This window comes from Ranitomeya variabilis, chromosome 1, assembly GCF_051348905.1.
Source record: "Ranitomeya variabilis isolate aRanVar5 chromosome 1, aRanVar5.hap1, whole genome shotgun sequence".
NCBI classification, from domain to species: Eukaryota; Metazoa; Chordata; class Amphibia; order Anura; family Dendrobatidae; genus Ranitomeya; species Ranitomeya variabilis.
In genome coordinates this window covers 343476876-343492109 of record NC_135232.1, presented here as the reverse complement: position 1 = coordinate 343492109, position 15234 = coordinate 343476876, and the positions used below count along the sequence as shown (strand labels likewise).

Sequence of the window (15234 nt, the reverse complement as noted above, 5' to 3'; positions counted from 1 at the left end):
CGGTATGACTGACTGGAATTTCTATATCTAGCTTTTTTCTCCCCCTTATTGTGGTAGATCTAGGGTTACCGTTACATGATAAAAGAAGCATGGAAAATCAAGGTTCCCAGACTATTAAATGATCATATGTTCTAAATTTCTTAAAACAAAGACCTTTTCATCTTTGTAGATGTTTCTCTGGCTCAGTCATTATCAGTACCTCTACTAGTCCTTCTATGTTTTTTTTTTTCTTTTATCGCGGCCATACAATACGCTCCTTTTCATGTTCTAGCTGGTGTTTACTAGTATTTAACCCCATGTTTATTTGCTTTTCAGTCGACGCAGCTGAGCCAATAGAGTATGCCCAGTTTCCTTTCTACCTCAACGGCCTACGAGAAACGTCCGATTTTGTGGAAGCTATAGAGAAAGTTAGAGCCATCTGCAACAATTATACCAGCCTGGGAGTATCAAGTTATCCAAATGGCTACCCGTTCCTCTTCTGGGAGCAATATATTGGGCTCCGCCACTGGCTGCTGTTGTCCATCAGCGTGGTCCTGGCCTGCACATTCCTAGTGTGTGCCCTCTTTCTTCTGAACCCCTGGACTGCTGGAATCATTGTAAGTTAATAAGGTTCTTTGTTGCAGTGAAATTCCTTTCGGCATAGCTCTTGCTACAGCCAGTAAGGTTTGTTTATGTCTGGATCTCTGGTGGAATAAAGTATGTTACATCATTCATGATATGTTTATTCGACTTCGAAGGGGAAAGAAAGGGAGGGTTCACAGCTACAGAGTAAACCTGAAAAGTCAATCCACATATTCCCTGAAGTGCAAGCACATTTTTTAATTGATGTACAATGGAGATTTACTTAAGAGTAATAGTTATCAGAGATGCAGCATGAATATGGTCAACAGTTATTTTACTTTGTCTCCAACTGAGATATTTTGTAAAAGGCAAGAATGAGTAATATAATAGTACACTTCTATTCTGACAGTTAACATAAGTAGATGTCACAAATTCGAGGGGAAAATAGCCACATGCTGTTGTATTAATTTAAAAAATTGTCAGTCATTTTTTACCATGCATGTGAATAGGATTTCCTCAATGTGCAATCAGGTGGATACCAAGCGTCTTCCCTTGGGGGAAAGTTAGAATGACTCCCATTGAATTGTATGCAACTCAGTTGTACATCAAGCCGCAAATACACTTTATAATTTATGTTGATGTATGAACATACCCTAAAGCAGATCATACTCAGTCATTCGGAATGTAGTTATTTCTCTCTTCTCCCCCTCATATACACTCCCCATTACATTAGCTCTGGGCTCTTCAAGCATTTATGTGTTTTTAATATGGAGAGAGGAGAAAGCTGCTGCCAGATTCCTGCCAGTGTCTTATATTATGTGAAAACAAAAAGAACCGTACACTGAAATTCCAATTTCCCCATCCTTTTTGTCCCCATGCATCACCTCTCAGGCGAGAATTGGGAGACCCCCCCATACAGTTGGTCGGCAGGTTCAGACAACTTTCACTAGTGTATGTGGGGCCTTCACCAGCTTGTCAATGTGAGATTTTAACCCAGGTTCATACATTGCTCCTGTAATACAGGAAAATCTAAAGATTTCTCCTTTGCCTTCTTGCATGTGGCCTGTTTTGTTTTTTTTTTTAAATCCACACATTCTAGGTTTAATATATTTTTATAATTACTTTTGTTGCTAGATATCAGATTTGCAGTGAATACTGCTGCAGCAGAAGACTTTTTCCAAGTCCCCGACTCCCAAATTCATCAGTGACATTTGCTTCACTGCCTGCTTTGTCTATACCAATCTTTCCTAGTTTCTTAAAAACTACGAGGCCTCCTGTAATCTGACACCCATTAGCTTTCTGTCTTTTTTTTTTAAGCTAGCCAAGGATTTAGCGTTAACTATCCTGGAAAATACTTGTTTTCTTACTCCTAAATCCAGCATTTTTTTGTAACCCCCAAATGTCTTTCTATACTTTATTTGCAGGGGCAAACAAGGTCATATGGTATATTTACAGTCCCTCTTGTGGATAAATGCTGAACTGTAAGCAGTTGACCTATGACGTGCTGGAGAAAACCAGCAAAGCATTTCTTCATGTCAAGTCATCTCATTCTACGTTAGGAGGATATTTTTGACACACAAAATCTTAGTACTGTATATGTGTATTTTGTCATTCTTCCAGTGTATCCATGTAGACAACATTTTGGCCCAATTCATCATGTGCGTGTTTTTTTGGTTTGCTTTTTTTTCCCAGGTCACTTTCTCTATTTGTCCTGGAGTATTCGTTGACATTTTTTGAGCCAAATTCTTCAAAATTGTGCTTGTGGTTCATGAATTATGCGCAAAGTAAAAAATGGTCTGACTTCGTCTTAATCTTTTTTTTTTTCTTCAACTTTTTAGCTTGACTTTTTTTTAACAAGATATTTGACGCACGTTAAATCACACCCCAACCACAATCAAGCCCCAACCACAATTTCAAATAAAGTAAGACAGCAGGCAAACACATGAAAGACACTTTAAAAAAGGCACAAATTAAAAGACAATAAGACGCAAATGAAAAACAGCAAAAATAGGAAAAAAAAGGGCACAAATGAAATATGGAATCAGCCCCTTTGATTGTGCACAATATATGTTCATTGGATTTGTCAAATTTTAACCGATTTTATGTTTTTTTGTCTTTGTAGGTAATGGTACTGGCCCTTATGACAGTGGAACTGTTTGGAATGATGGGCCTCATTGGGATTAAGCTGAGTGCTGTGCCTGTGGTGATCCTGATAGCCTCTGTGGGCATCGGGGTAGAGTTTACTGTGCACGTGGCTTTGGTAAGTACATAGCACCAGTACAGCTCCTAATTTATCAATTCTGAATACAGTACATATATAGCGATTCTCATATTTCTTTTATTGAAATTATCTTTGCTGTTACATGTACTGCCGATTTTGCAAGTTTTCCAACCTACAAAGAATGGAGAGGTCTGTAATTTTTATTGTAGATACACTTCAACTGTGAGAGACAGAATCTAAAAAAAAAAAAACAGAAAATCACATAGTGTGATTTTTAAATAATTAATTTGCATTTTATTGCATGAAATAAGTATTTGATCTCCTACCAACCAGCAATAATTTGGGCACTCACAGACCTGTTAGTTTTTCTTTCAAAAGTCTGAACTCATTACCTGTTTGAACTCGTTGCCTTTATAAAAGACACCTGTCTACACACTCAATCACAGTCCAACCTCTCCACCATGGCCAAGACCAAAGAGCCATCTAAGGACACAGGGACAAAATTGTAGACCTGCACAAGGCTATGATGGGCTACAGGATGATAGGCAAGCAGCTTGGTGAGAAGGCAACAACTGTTGACACAATTATTAGAAAATGGAGGAAACACAAGATGACTGTCAATATTCCTCAGTCTGGGGCTTCATGCAAGATCTCGCCTCGTGGGGTATGGGTGATTCTGAGAGAGGTCAGGAATCAGCCCAGAATTACATGGGAGGACCTGTCAATGACCTGAAGATAGCTGGGACCACAGTCTTTAATATTACATTACAACCTCATGGATTAAAATCCGTCAGGGCAAGCAATGTCCCCCTGCTCATGCCAGCACTGGTCCAGGCCCATTTGGTGTTTGCCAGTGACCATCTGGGCAATCCAGAGGAGGCATGAGAGAAGGTCATGTGGTCAGTTGAGGCCAAAATAGAACTTTTTGGTATCAACTCCACTCACCGTGTTTGGAGGAAGAAGGATAGGTACAACCCCAAAAACACCCTTACAACCGTGAAGCATGGGGGAAACATCATAAATGTTAGGTGTCGAGTTCCCGCCTCTGCACAGGGGGAATCTCGAACCATCTCCACTGTGGTCTCCCATTCTTCTCCAGCCACAGTGGAGTCTGCTCAGCGGAGACGTCGGTCCCAGCGTCTAGCTCAGGCTGATACTGGACGACTGGTTACTACTGCCCTTCAAGGCTCTGTCCTTGTAGCCAGCAATGTTCAGCAGCCAGCAGGTCTTTCTGGGACTAAGTTCTGCTTTTCCCATACTGAGCATGCCCATGGGACGACCTCCCATTGGAGGTCGGGGGTCACATGCTCAGGTCCTGTTGCGGCTCCGATTGGTCCATCTGGAAGGTCTTGTACCACTGCCGCTATAAAAGGTTTGCATGGCCGCTCGGCCATGCGCTAGTGTACATTTGAAAACGTGTGCGTGTTGATGAGTGCAAGTCGTTCTTTAATCATCCCCTTCCTTGTGTATGACTGCTCGTGTAAGGTGGATGTCTGCTATCTAGCGCCCGGCTGAGCTATCAGCACTAAACACACGAAACAGCGTCTATTTGCTGTGACCGCCAGTGCGGCGCCTTGCGCTATTAGAGCTCTTTCCTATCCCAAGTCTGGGTGGTTAGTGGCATCCGCCAAAGCGGCACAGCACGCACTCTTGTGCATTTAAATTATATTTTCAGTTACTCTGACACCCCAGTTGCGGTGTCGAGCGCAAGGGGTCTGAACGTACTCTAATCCTGTGTCTTGGGATAGAGTCCTGAGACTCCTTGCTTGCGCTCTTGGAGCGGTACCGTTGCCCTGTGACGCAACAGGGTTTGCTTCCTTCACATGGGGTGAAGTTAACCCGTGTGTGTATCCTCATTGTACCGCCATGTAGTCTGTCATTACTCAGCAGCAGGTTCCATCTCGGCACGGTGGACCCGGGCTGCGAACACACCTTATACCATCTCTCTTATAATTTGGTGCATTCCGCTAGCCCTAACAATACTTTAGGTGTGTTTTTCTGCAAAGTGGATAGGACAACTGCACTGTATTGAGGGGAGGATGGATGTGGTCATGTATCACAACATTTTGGCTAACAACCTCCTTCCTTCAGTAAGAGCATTGAAATCGGTCGTGGCTGGGTCTTCCATCATGACAATGACCCAAAACACACAGCCAGAGCAACTAAGGAGTGGCTCTGTAAGAAGCATTTCAAGGTCCTGGAGTGGTCTAGCCAGTCTCCAGACCTGAACACAATAGAAAATCTTTGGAGGGAATTGAAACTCAATGTTACCCATCGACAGCCCTGAAACCTGAAAGATCTGGAGAAGATCTGTATGGAGGAGTGGGGCGAAATCCCTGCTGCAGTGTGTTCAATCTTGGTCGAGAACTACAGGAAACGTGTGACCTCTGTAATTGCAAACAAAGGTTTCTGTACCAAATATTAAGTTGTGTTTTTCTATTGCATGAAATACTTTTTTCATGTAAAATAAAATCAAAATTAATTATGTAAACTCATACAATGTGATTTTCTGGCTTTTTTTTTTAGATTCTGTTTCTCACAGTTGAAGTGTACATACGATAAAAATTACAGACCGCTCCATTCTTTGTAGGTGGGAAAACCTGCAAAATCGGCAGTGTATCAAATACTTATTTTCCCCACTGTATATGGGTGTAATCATTTTTAGGTTTTAGCTGAACTTTTTTTAAACATGAACTTGATTTTTTACATGTGTTTTTTTTATAACAACCCAAATGTATACTTTAAAAAATGATCACAAACTAAGGGCTTCTTCAGACAAACGTATTACATGTCCGTATTCATATCTGATAGCATAAAGACAGCACAAGTACCAATGCATGTCATGGGGAAGTTCACATAAATGTTTTTACACTCGGATCAATGGTCTGTGCGTAAGTAAAATCGCAGCATGCACTACTGAATATTCTGGATCAGACATGCGTATTATAAGTTGATGAGTGCGCAAAACACGGATCACATATCAGTTACCATTCGTAAATAATTTTTTTCACTGGTACATTACAATTATAAAGATAGGAAATTGTATTTGGTTTGTATTATTTATTACATTTATTTATTAAATTGTGTAAAAACAAAAAGATGTCATACAGATGTACAAAATGGACATACGAGTGACATACAGATTGCATTCAGATGACAATGCGGATAAAAGATTGTTTTTTTGTCTGGACGTAAAACTGACAACTTTGCATGTACAGTGGGGCAAAAAAGTATTTAGTCATTCAGCAATAGTGCAAGTTCCACCACTTAAAAAGATGAGAGGCGTCTGTAATTTACATCATAGGTAGACCTCAACTATGGGAGACAAACTGAGAAATAAAAATCCAGAAAATCACATTGTCTGTTTTTTTATCATTTTATTTGCATATTCTGGTGGAAAATAAGTATTTGGTCAGAAACAAACAATCAAGATTTCTGGCTCTCACAGACCTGTAACTTCTTCTTTAAGAGTCTGCTCTTTCCTCCACTCATTACCTGTAGTAATGGCACCTGTTTAAACTTGTTATCAGTATAAAAAGACACCTGTGCACACCCTCAAACAGTCTGACTCCAAACTCCACTATGGTGAAGACCAAAGAGCTGTCAAAGGACACCAGAAACAAAATTGTAGCCCTGCACCAGGCTGGGAAGACTGAATCTGCAATAGCCAACCAGCATGGAGTGAAGAAATCAACAGTGGGAGCAATAATTAGAAAATGGAAGACATTCAAGACCACTGATAATCTCCCTCGATCTGGGGCTCCACGCAAAATCCCACCCCGTGGGGTCAGAATGATCACAAGAACGGTGAGCAAAAATCCCAGAACCACGCGGGGGGACCTAGTGAATGAACTGCAGAGAGCTGGGACCAATGTAACAAGGCCTACCATAAGTAACACACTACGCCACCATGGACTCAGATCCTGCAGTGCCAGACGTGTCCCACTGCTTAAGCCAGTACATGTCCGGGCCCGTCTGAAGTTTGCTAGAGAGCATTTGGATGATCCAGAGGAGTTTTGGGAGAATGTCCTATGGTCTGATGAAACCGAACTGGAACTGTTTGGTAGAAACACAACTTGTCGTGTTTGGAGGAAAAAGAATACTGAGTTGCATCCATCAAACACCATACCTACTGTACAGCATGGTGGTGGAAACATCATGCTTTGGGGCTGTTTCTCTGCAAAGGGGCCAGGACGACTGATCCGGGTACATGAAAGAATGAATGGGGCCATGTATCGTGAGATTTTGAGTGCAAACCTCCTTCCATCAGCAAGGGCATTGAAGATGAAACGTGGCTGGGTCTTTCAACATGACAATGATCCAAAGCACACCGCCAGGGCAACGAAGGAGTGGCTTCGTAAGAAGCATTTCAAGGTCGTGGAGTGGCCTAGCCAGTCTCCAGATCTCAACCCTATAGAAAACCTTTGGAGGGAGTTGAAAGTCCGTGTTGCCAAGCGAAAAGCCAAAAACATCACTGCTCTAGAGGAGATCTGCATGGAGGAATGGGCCAACATACCAACAACAGTGTGTGGCAACCTTGTGAAGACTTACAGAAAACGTTTGACCTCTGTCATTGCCAACAAAGGATATATTACAAAGTATTGAGATGAAATTTTGTTTCTGACCAAATACTTATTTTCCACCATAATATGCAAATAAAATGATAAAAAAACAGACAATGTGATTTTCTTGATTTTTTTTTTCTCAGTTTGTCTCCCATAGTTGAGGTCTACCTATGATGTAAATTACAGACGCCTCTCATCTTTTTAAGTGGTGGAACTTGCACTATTGCTGAATGACTAAATACTTTTTTGCCCCACTGTACTTATGTACACCCAACCTACCAGAAGTTGAAAAACATTCTGCATATTCACTTGCTGCAATAACACATGGCTACATAATTTGAAAATCCATGACCTAATCAAAATTTGGGGGACTTTTCTTTTTATTAAAGGGAACTTGTCACAGTTCAACATGATGTGTAAGCAGATTTGCAGAACCGGTTGATGTATAGTTTTATGGAAAAATATTTCATATAACTTGCTTGAGAGTCCAGTAAGCTGTCCTATTCAGTGGTTACAAAGATAGCAGTCAATCACTGAGTAGGACCTCCCACTAGACTCCTAGGCATTGACAAAGGAGGGATATGTAGAAGGTGAAATAATTATTGAATACGTCACCAATTTTCTAAGTAAATATATTTCTAAAGGTGCTATTGACATTAATTTCTCATCAGATGTTGTTAACAACCCATCCAATCCACAGTCAAAGAAATTAAACCATACTGTAGATGTCAAGAAATTAAGTTATCTGTAATAATGAGAAATGACACAGGGAAAAAGTAGTGAATGCGCTTACTGAAATGTATTTAATACTTCGTACAAAATCCTTTGTTGGTGATGACAACTTCAAGATGCCTCCTGTATTGAGAAACTAGTCACAAGCATTGCTCAGATGTGATTTTGACCCATTCTAACACACAATCACTCTTCAAATCCTGAAGGTTCCGTGGGCTCCTTCTATGAACTCTGAACTTTAGTTCATTCCATAAATTTTCTATTGAATTCTGGTCAGGTGATTGGCTGGGACCAGCGTCAGACTGGAGCACCTTGGGCCCACCAGAGAAAATCACTCTTGGGGCCCACTATGTAGCTACATAGAAATAAATATAAAACCATCAATTGTGCGGTAAAATGCGCTAATATCCGGGTATAATATAAGGTAGTACACGTCTTAAATATGTAGCAGGACTTGGGGTAGCCCCCTCATAGAATATAAAGTAGTCCCCTCATTGAACATAATGTAGCCCCCTCATAGAATATAATCTAACCTCTTCATACAGTGTAATGCAGCCCCCTCATAGAACATAATGTAGCCCCGTCATATAGTATAATGTAGCCCCCACATAGAATATAAAGTAGTCCACTCATAGAATATAATGCAGCTCTCATATAGTATAATGCAGCCCCAAATAGAATATAATGTAGCCCCCCCATAGAATATAATGTAGCCCACTGATAGGGTATAATGCATCCAGCCTGATATAGTATAATTCAGCCCCCACAGAATATAATGTAGTCCACTCAGAGTATAATGCAACATCCTCATAAGGTATAATGCAGCCCCCCATAGAATATAATGCAGCCCCCTCATGGTATAATGTAGCCCCCTCTTAGGGTATAATGCATCCCCCCACAGAATATAATGTAGCCCCCTCAGAGTGTAATGCAGCCCCCACAGAATATAATGTAGCCTCCACAGAATATAATGCAGCCCCCCTCCTAGGGTATAATGCAGCCCCCTTCATAGGGTATAATGCTGCCCCCCCATAGAGTATAATGCTGCCCCCTCATAGGGTATAATACACCCTCCTCATAGAGTATAATGCTGCCCCCCTCACAGTGTATAATGCACCCCCCTCCCAAGGTATAATGCTGCCCCCTCATAGGGTATAATGCTGCCCCCCTCATAGGGTATAGTGCTGCCCCCCTCATGGCTATAATGCACCCCCCCCCTTATGGTATAATGCTGCCCTACCCCACCCTCATAGGGTATAATGCAACCAGGACTCACTGATATATATAAAAAAAATGACAAAAGACAATACTCACCTCTCCTCCTCGCTCCCACTCTGATCCTGGCGCTGCTGCACTGCCGTCTGCCAGACACACAGCGGGTGCGCGATGAAGTGACAGAGAGGACTGATGGCAGAGGGAGCGTCATCTGACGCTCTCCATTATTGCTTTTAAGTGTATGGTCGGGGGACCCTGGAGCAGCGGGAGAGCTAGGGAGCTGCTGGCCCTGTATGCCAGCAGGTGTCAGTGACTGGACCCACCGGAGAATCCTCCAGTTCTCCGTTGGGCCATTTCGACCCTGGCTGGGACATTCTATCAGCTTTATTTTCTTTCTTTTAAACCAATTGAAAGTTTCCTTGGCTGTGTGTTTGGGATCATTGTCTTGCTGAAGTGTCCACCCTCTTTTCATTTTCATCATCCTGATAGGTGGCAGCAGATTTTTATCAAGAATGTCTTGGTACATTTCTACTTTCATCCTTCCTTCAATTACATGAAGTTTGCTTGTACCATATGCTGAAAAACAGCCCCACAACATGATGTTCCCACCTTCAAACTTCACTGTTGGTATGGTGTTTTAACATGATGCATATTATGGCATCCAAAGAGTTAAATTTTGGTTTCATCTGACCAGACTATATTCCCCCCAGTATTTCACAGACTTGTCTAAATGTTGTTGAGCAAACTTTAGATGTGCTTGAACTTGCTTTTTGTTCAGCAAAAGAGTCTTGAATGGTGGTGTGCATACAGGCCGTAGAGGTTGTGTGCATCACTTATTGTTTTCTGTTAAACAATTGTACCTGCAGATTCCAGGTCTTTCTGTAGCTGTTCTCAAGTGGTCCTTGTCTTTTGGAAACTCTTCTGCTAATTCTTTTTACTCCTCAGTCTTAAATCTAACGGGAAGCACCTGATCAAGGCCCGGTTTAAGGTGAAATTATGTTCTTTCCACTTCCGGATTATCTCCGCAACAGTGCTCACTGGAACCTTCATTGGTTTAGAAATTCTTCTGCAACCAATACCATCGGTATGTTTTGCAACAATAAGGTTGCGAAGATATTGAGGCAACTCACTGGTTTTACCCATCATGAGATATTTCTTGCGTGGCACCTTGGTAATGAGACACCTTTTTATAGGCCATCAGTTTCCAGCTGATATTATTTTTCAATAATTGACAGTATTGCTTTCCAATTACTGATAAGGTACCGTCACACTAGGCGATATCGCCAGCAATCCGTGACGTTGCAGCGACCTGGATGGCGATATCGCTGTATTTGACACGCAGCAGCGATCTGGATCCCGCTGTGAAATTGCTGGTCGCTGCTAGAAGGTCTGCACATTATTTGGTCGCTAGGTCGCCGTGTATCGCCGTGTTTGACAGCAAAAGCGACGATACCAGCGATATTTTACACTGGTAACCAGGGTAAACATCGGGTTACTAAGCGCAGGGCCGCGCTTAGTAACCCGATGTTTACCCTGGTTACCAGCGTAAAAGTTAAAAAAACAAACAGTACATACTCACCTGCGCGTCCCCCAGCCTCTGCTTCCTGACACTAAAGCGCCGGCCCTAAACTGAAAGTGAAAGCAACAGCGGTGACGTCACCGCTCTGCTGTTAGGGCCGGAGCTCAGTCAGCGTCAGGATGCAGAGGCTGGGGGACGCGCAGGTGAGCATGTACTGTTTGTTTTTTTAACTTTTACGCTGGTAACCAGGGTAAACATCGGGTTACTAAGCGCGGCCCTGCGCTTAGCAACCCGATGTTTACCCTGGTTACCCGGGGACCTCGGCATCGCTGGTCGCTGGAGAGCGGTCTGTGTGACAGCTCTCCAGCGACCACACAGCGACGCTGCAGCGATCGGCATTGCTGTCGCTATCGCTGCAGCGTCGCTTAGTGTGACGGTACCTATAGATGTCAGCGGGTGTCATGACTTTCCATGGCTTTTTTGCTTCTGTCTTGCTTCATGCGTTCAATACCTTTCCCTGTGTCATTTCTCGTTATCACACATGACTTAATTTATGGACATCTATGGTTTGATTTTTTTGCCTGTATGGATGGATTAGATGGGTTGGTACCGACATTTGGTGAGAATTTCATGTCAGTAGCACCTTTAGAAATATATGTACTTCGAAAATTGGTAACGTGTTCAAAACTTATTCCACCCAATGTTAATGAATAAAATACAAATTTTACTGAATTTTTGCCAGCTAAACTAAATATCTGACCAGCTCTTCCTGCCTATACCAAGCTGCCCCCATGTACAACTTGTCAGGTTTCTTTGTCAACCTACACTGCTGACTAATGGAATTTTATCTTCATCCTTAGGCTTTTCTCACAGCTATTGGAGACAAGAACCGTAGGGCAGTCCTGGCTTTAGAACACATGTTTGCTCCGGTACTTGACGGAGCCGTGTCTACCTTACTGGGAGTACTTATGTTAGCTGGGTCAGAATTTGACTTCATTGTCAGGTAAAGTGGAATTTTCAATTGTAATCTTCTTTTAGCTAATTCAGTAAATTTATTACTTTACGTCCAATATATTTCCTGCCTTTTTCCATCCATAATCAAACAATGAATAGATTTTTAATTCACATACCTAATCTATAATTTATAGCTCCAGGTACATAGTATTTCCTTTAGAACAAATGCTCTTATGGTTGAGCAGATGAATTATTCACATTTGCTAGATGGTTTTAAGAGCTATGGGGTTTCTGTAGGGAATTAAAAGGGAGGCTGTTTTCTTGTGGATTTAATTAAGAATGTAAGTTTGTCAGCTCTGGGAGGTTTTCTTTGAAGGGAATTTGATAAGTGCAGTGAAATAGATCCGTCTCTATTACAAACAACCTGTGGAGCTCTGTAAAATGACTAATCTTAGATGTAACACTGCTTCATTGTGGTCAACTGCTATTGCAAAAGAATCCTGGGAGCAAGAACAAAGCCTGATGGAGGATGGGCTTATGAAATTCCTTCTATTTAAAATAGATACTCTTATCCATGTAAATGTGATGGCCATGTTTGACTTAGCACTGGGCATAATTTGTGGCAGAGGAGGTTGTTACATTGATTGGAAAATTACTTTTCGTTATGTGTAGTTGAGCAAAGTTCTTCAGGTGGACTTGTCTTGTCTGAAATTAGGTGAAATTAGGTGTAGAAATGTTAGGAGAATATAAGGCTTTAAGACTCTGTAAATTTTACATATACACAAACATAGACTTGCAGAGAGATACAGATCTTACAACTAAACTGGTAATTTTAGGGTACTGTCACACAGTCACACTTTGGACGCTACGACGGCACGATCCGTGACGTCGCAGCGTCGTATGAGTATCGCTCCAGCGTCGTAGACTGCGGTCACACGTTGCAATCACGGCGCTGGAGCGATGCCGAAGTCCCCGGGTAACCAGGGTAAACATCGGGTTACTAAGCGCAGGGCCGCGCTTAGTAACCCGATGTTTACCCTGGTTACCAGCGTAAACGTAAAAAAAACAAACAGTACATACTCACATTCCGGTGTCTGTCCCCCGGCGTTCTGCTTCTCTCCACTGTGTAAGCAGCAGAGCCGGAAAGCAGAGCGGTGACGTCAGACGTCACCGCTGTGCTCGCTTTCCGGCTGGCAGGCGCTCACAGTGCAGAGAAGCTGAGACGCCGGAGGACAGACACCGGAATGTGAGTATGTACTGTTTGGTTTTTTTTACTTTTACGCTGGTAACCACGGTAAACATCGGGTTACTAAGCGCGGCCCTGCGCTTAGTTACCCGATGTTTACCCTGGTTACAAGCGAACACATCGCTGGATCGCTGTCACACACAACGATCCAGCGATGTCAGCGGGTGATCAAGCGACGAAAGAAAGTTCCAAACGATCTGCTACGACGTACGATTCTCAGCAGGATCCCTGATCGCTGCTGCGTGTCAGACACAGCAATATCGTATGGATATCGCTGGAACGTCACGAATCGTACCGTCGTAGCGATCAAAGTGTGACTGTGTGACAGTACCCTTACTCTTCAGGGGTACATTGTTTGGGCGCTATCCAATGAGATAAGATAAAGCTGCCGATACCCATAAGATAAATGGCTGCAGATTCTATCTGCAGTGTAATGGGTATGAGATCAAACTAACTGACCACCAACATGTTCTGAGGAAGAGTGATGTTAGGCTTCTTTTACACTTACCGTGATTTTAGCGGCCCCTTTTTGCAGCCTTTTTTGCAGGCCGTATCGCCGTAATTTTCCTGGTCTGACGCAAAAACGGGCTGCAAAAATCTTGCAGATTGCCTTTTTTTCTGGATTAGAATAGTAGGGAAAAAGTAGGGACCAAATAAAAAACGGCGATCCGCAAAAACGCAATTCACGGTGCACCACAAAAACAAGCTTCCGTTGTTTTTGCGGCCCCATTGATTTTCAATGGGGCCCGTGTCCGTGAGCCGTGAAATATATCGAGCAAGCAAGATATTTTTTCACAGCTATAAATACGGCCCTCACGGCGTACGGCGCTCGTACAAATTTTTGCGGCCCCATAGAAATGCATTGGGGCCGCAAAAGCGGGCCGAAAAAACACGGCAAGTGTAAAACCAGCCTTAGATTCCATCATGATATATTATATTATATTTCTACAGAAGAATATGCTGCCAGAGGGGGCACTGTCAGCAGCGTATCATCCTTTCACTTCAGCAGTAATCATGAATATTAATGGAGGACTTAGCTGTCTTACTGATAAGCTCAGCTTAAGTTACTTTTTGGATTCACGGAAAAATTATATACCCCTAAAAATATTTTATATTAGCTATGCTTTAAAAGTGCAAATACCCTTTCTTAAAATACACCAAAACACACTAAGTGACAACCAATGCTTTGTGAGGCAGCAAAAACCTATGGTGCTACACTAGGTCATATAAATGTATATGAAATGGTAGAATGGTAAGGTAGTAAGCAACGAGTGTAAAGAAATCCCTACCAAGCCGCGAAGTGGAGCACCTATATTGCGCACCCCCTGCTCATTGTTGACCTGCTGTAATAGACCCTAGTAAACCCTATCTTCCATCAGGGACCTATTAATAGGTGCAGGTATAACCAACTTGGTCACACACAGAGGACAAACAGAATGCAATCGCAAGCCACAATAAATATACAGTCGTGGCCAAAAGTGTTGACACCCTTGAAATTGTCCCAGAAAATGAAATATTTCTCCCAGAAAATTATTGAAATTCCACATATTTTGTTATACACATGTTTATTTCCTTTGTGTGTATTGGAACAGCTAAAAAAACAGAGTATAAAAAGGCAAATTGGATATAATTTCATGCAAAACCCCAAAAAGGGTCTGGATAAAATTGTTGGCACCTTTTCCAAAATTATGGGTAAACAAATTTGTTTCCAGTACGTGATGTTCATTCAAACTCCCCTGTGACAAGTAACAGGTGTGAGCAATATGAAAATCACACCTGAAACCAGATAAAAAGGGGAGAAGCTTACCCAGTCTTTGCATTGTGTGTCTGTGTGTGCCACACTAAGCATAGAGAACAGAAACAGCAGAAGAGAACTGTATGAGGACTTGAGAACCAAAATTGTTAAAAAATATTAACAATTTCAAGGTTACAAGTCCATTTCTAGAGATCTTGATGTTCCTTTGTCCATGGTATGAAACATAATCGAGAAGCTTACAACCCATGGCACTGTAGCTAATCTCCCTCGATGTGGACGAGAGAAAAAATTGATGAAAAGTTGCAAGGATAATCTGGATGGTGGATAAGCAGGACCAATCAAAATTTTAAGAAATTAAAGCTGTCCTGCGGGCTTAAGTTGCATCAGTGTCAGCGTGAACTGTCCATCTACATTTGACTGAAATGAAACGTTCCACTTCTGACACAGAGGCATGCAAAAGCTAAA

General features: G+C 42.2%; 1 protein-coding gene across 3 annotated transcripts in view; it reads left to right on the top strand.

Annotated features, from left to right (window-relative positions):
* Window positions 1-15234, top strand: part of PTCH1 (patched 1) — a 131116-nt gene that overhangs the window by 105464 nt on the left and 10418 nt on the right. For all 3 annotated transcript variants that reach the window (XR_013224428.1, XM_077299620.1, XM_077299615.1), the window contains exons 18-20: window positions 316-596; window positions 2684-2821; window positions 11674-11816. Coding sequence is in view for 2 of the 3 variants with exons in the window: in XM_077299620.1 (XP_077155735.1) it covers window positions 316-596; window positions 2684-2821; window positions 11674-11816 (562 nt within the window). In the remaining variant the exon portion in view is untranslated. The remainder of the gene's footprint in view (window positions 1-315; window positions 597-2683; window positions 2822-11673; window positions 11817-15234) is intronic.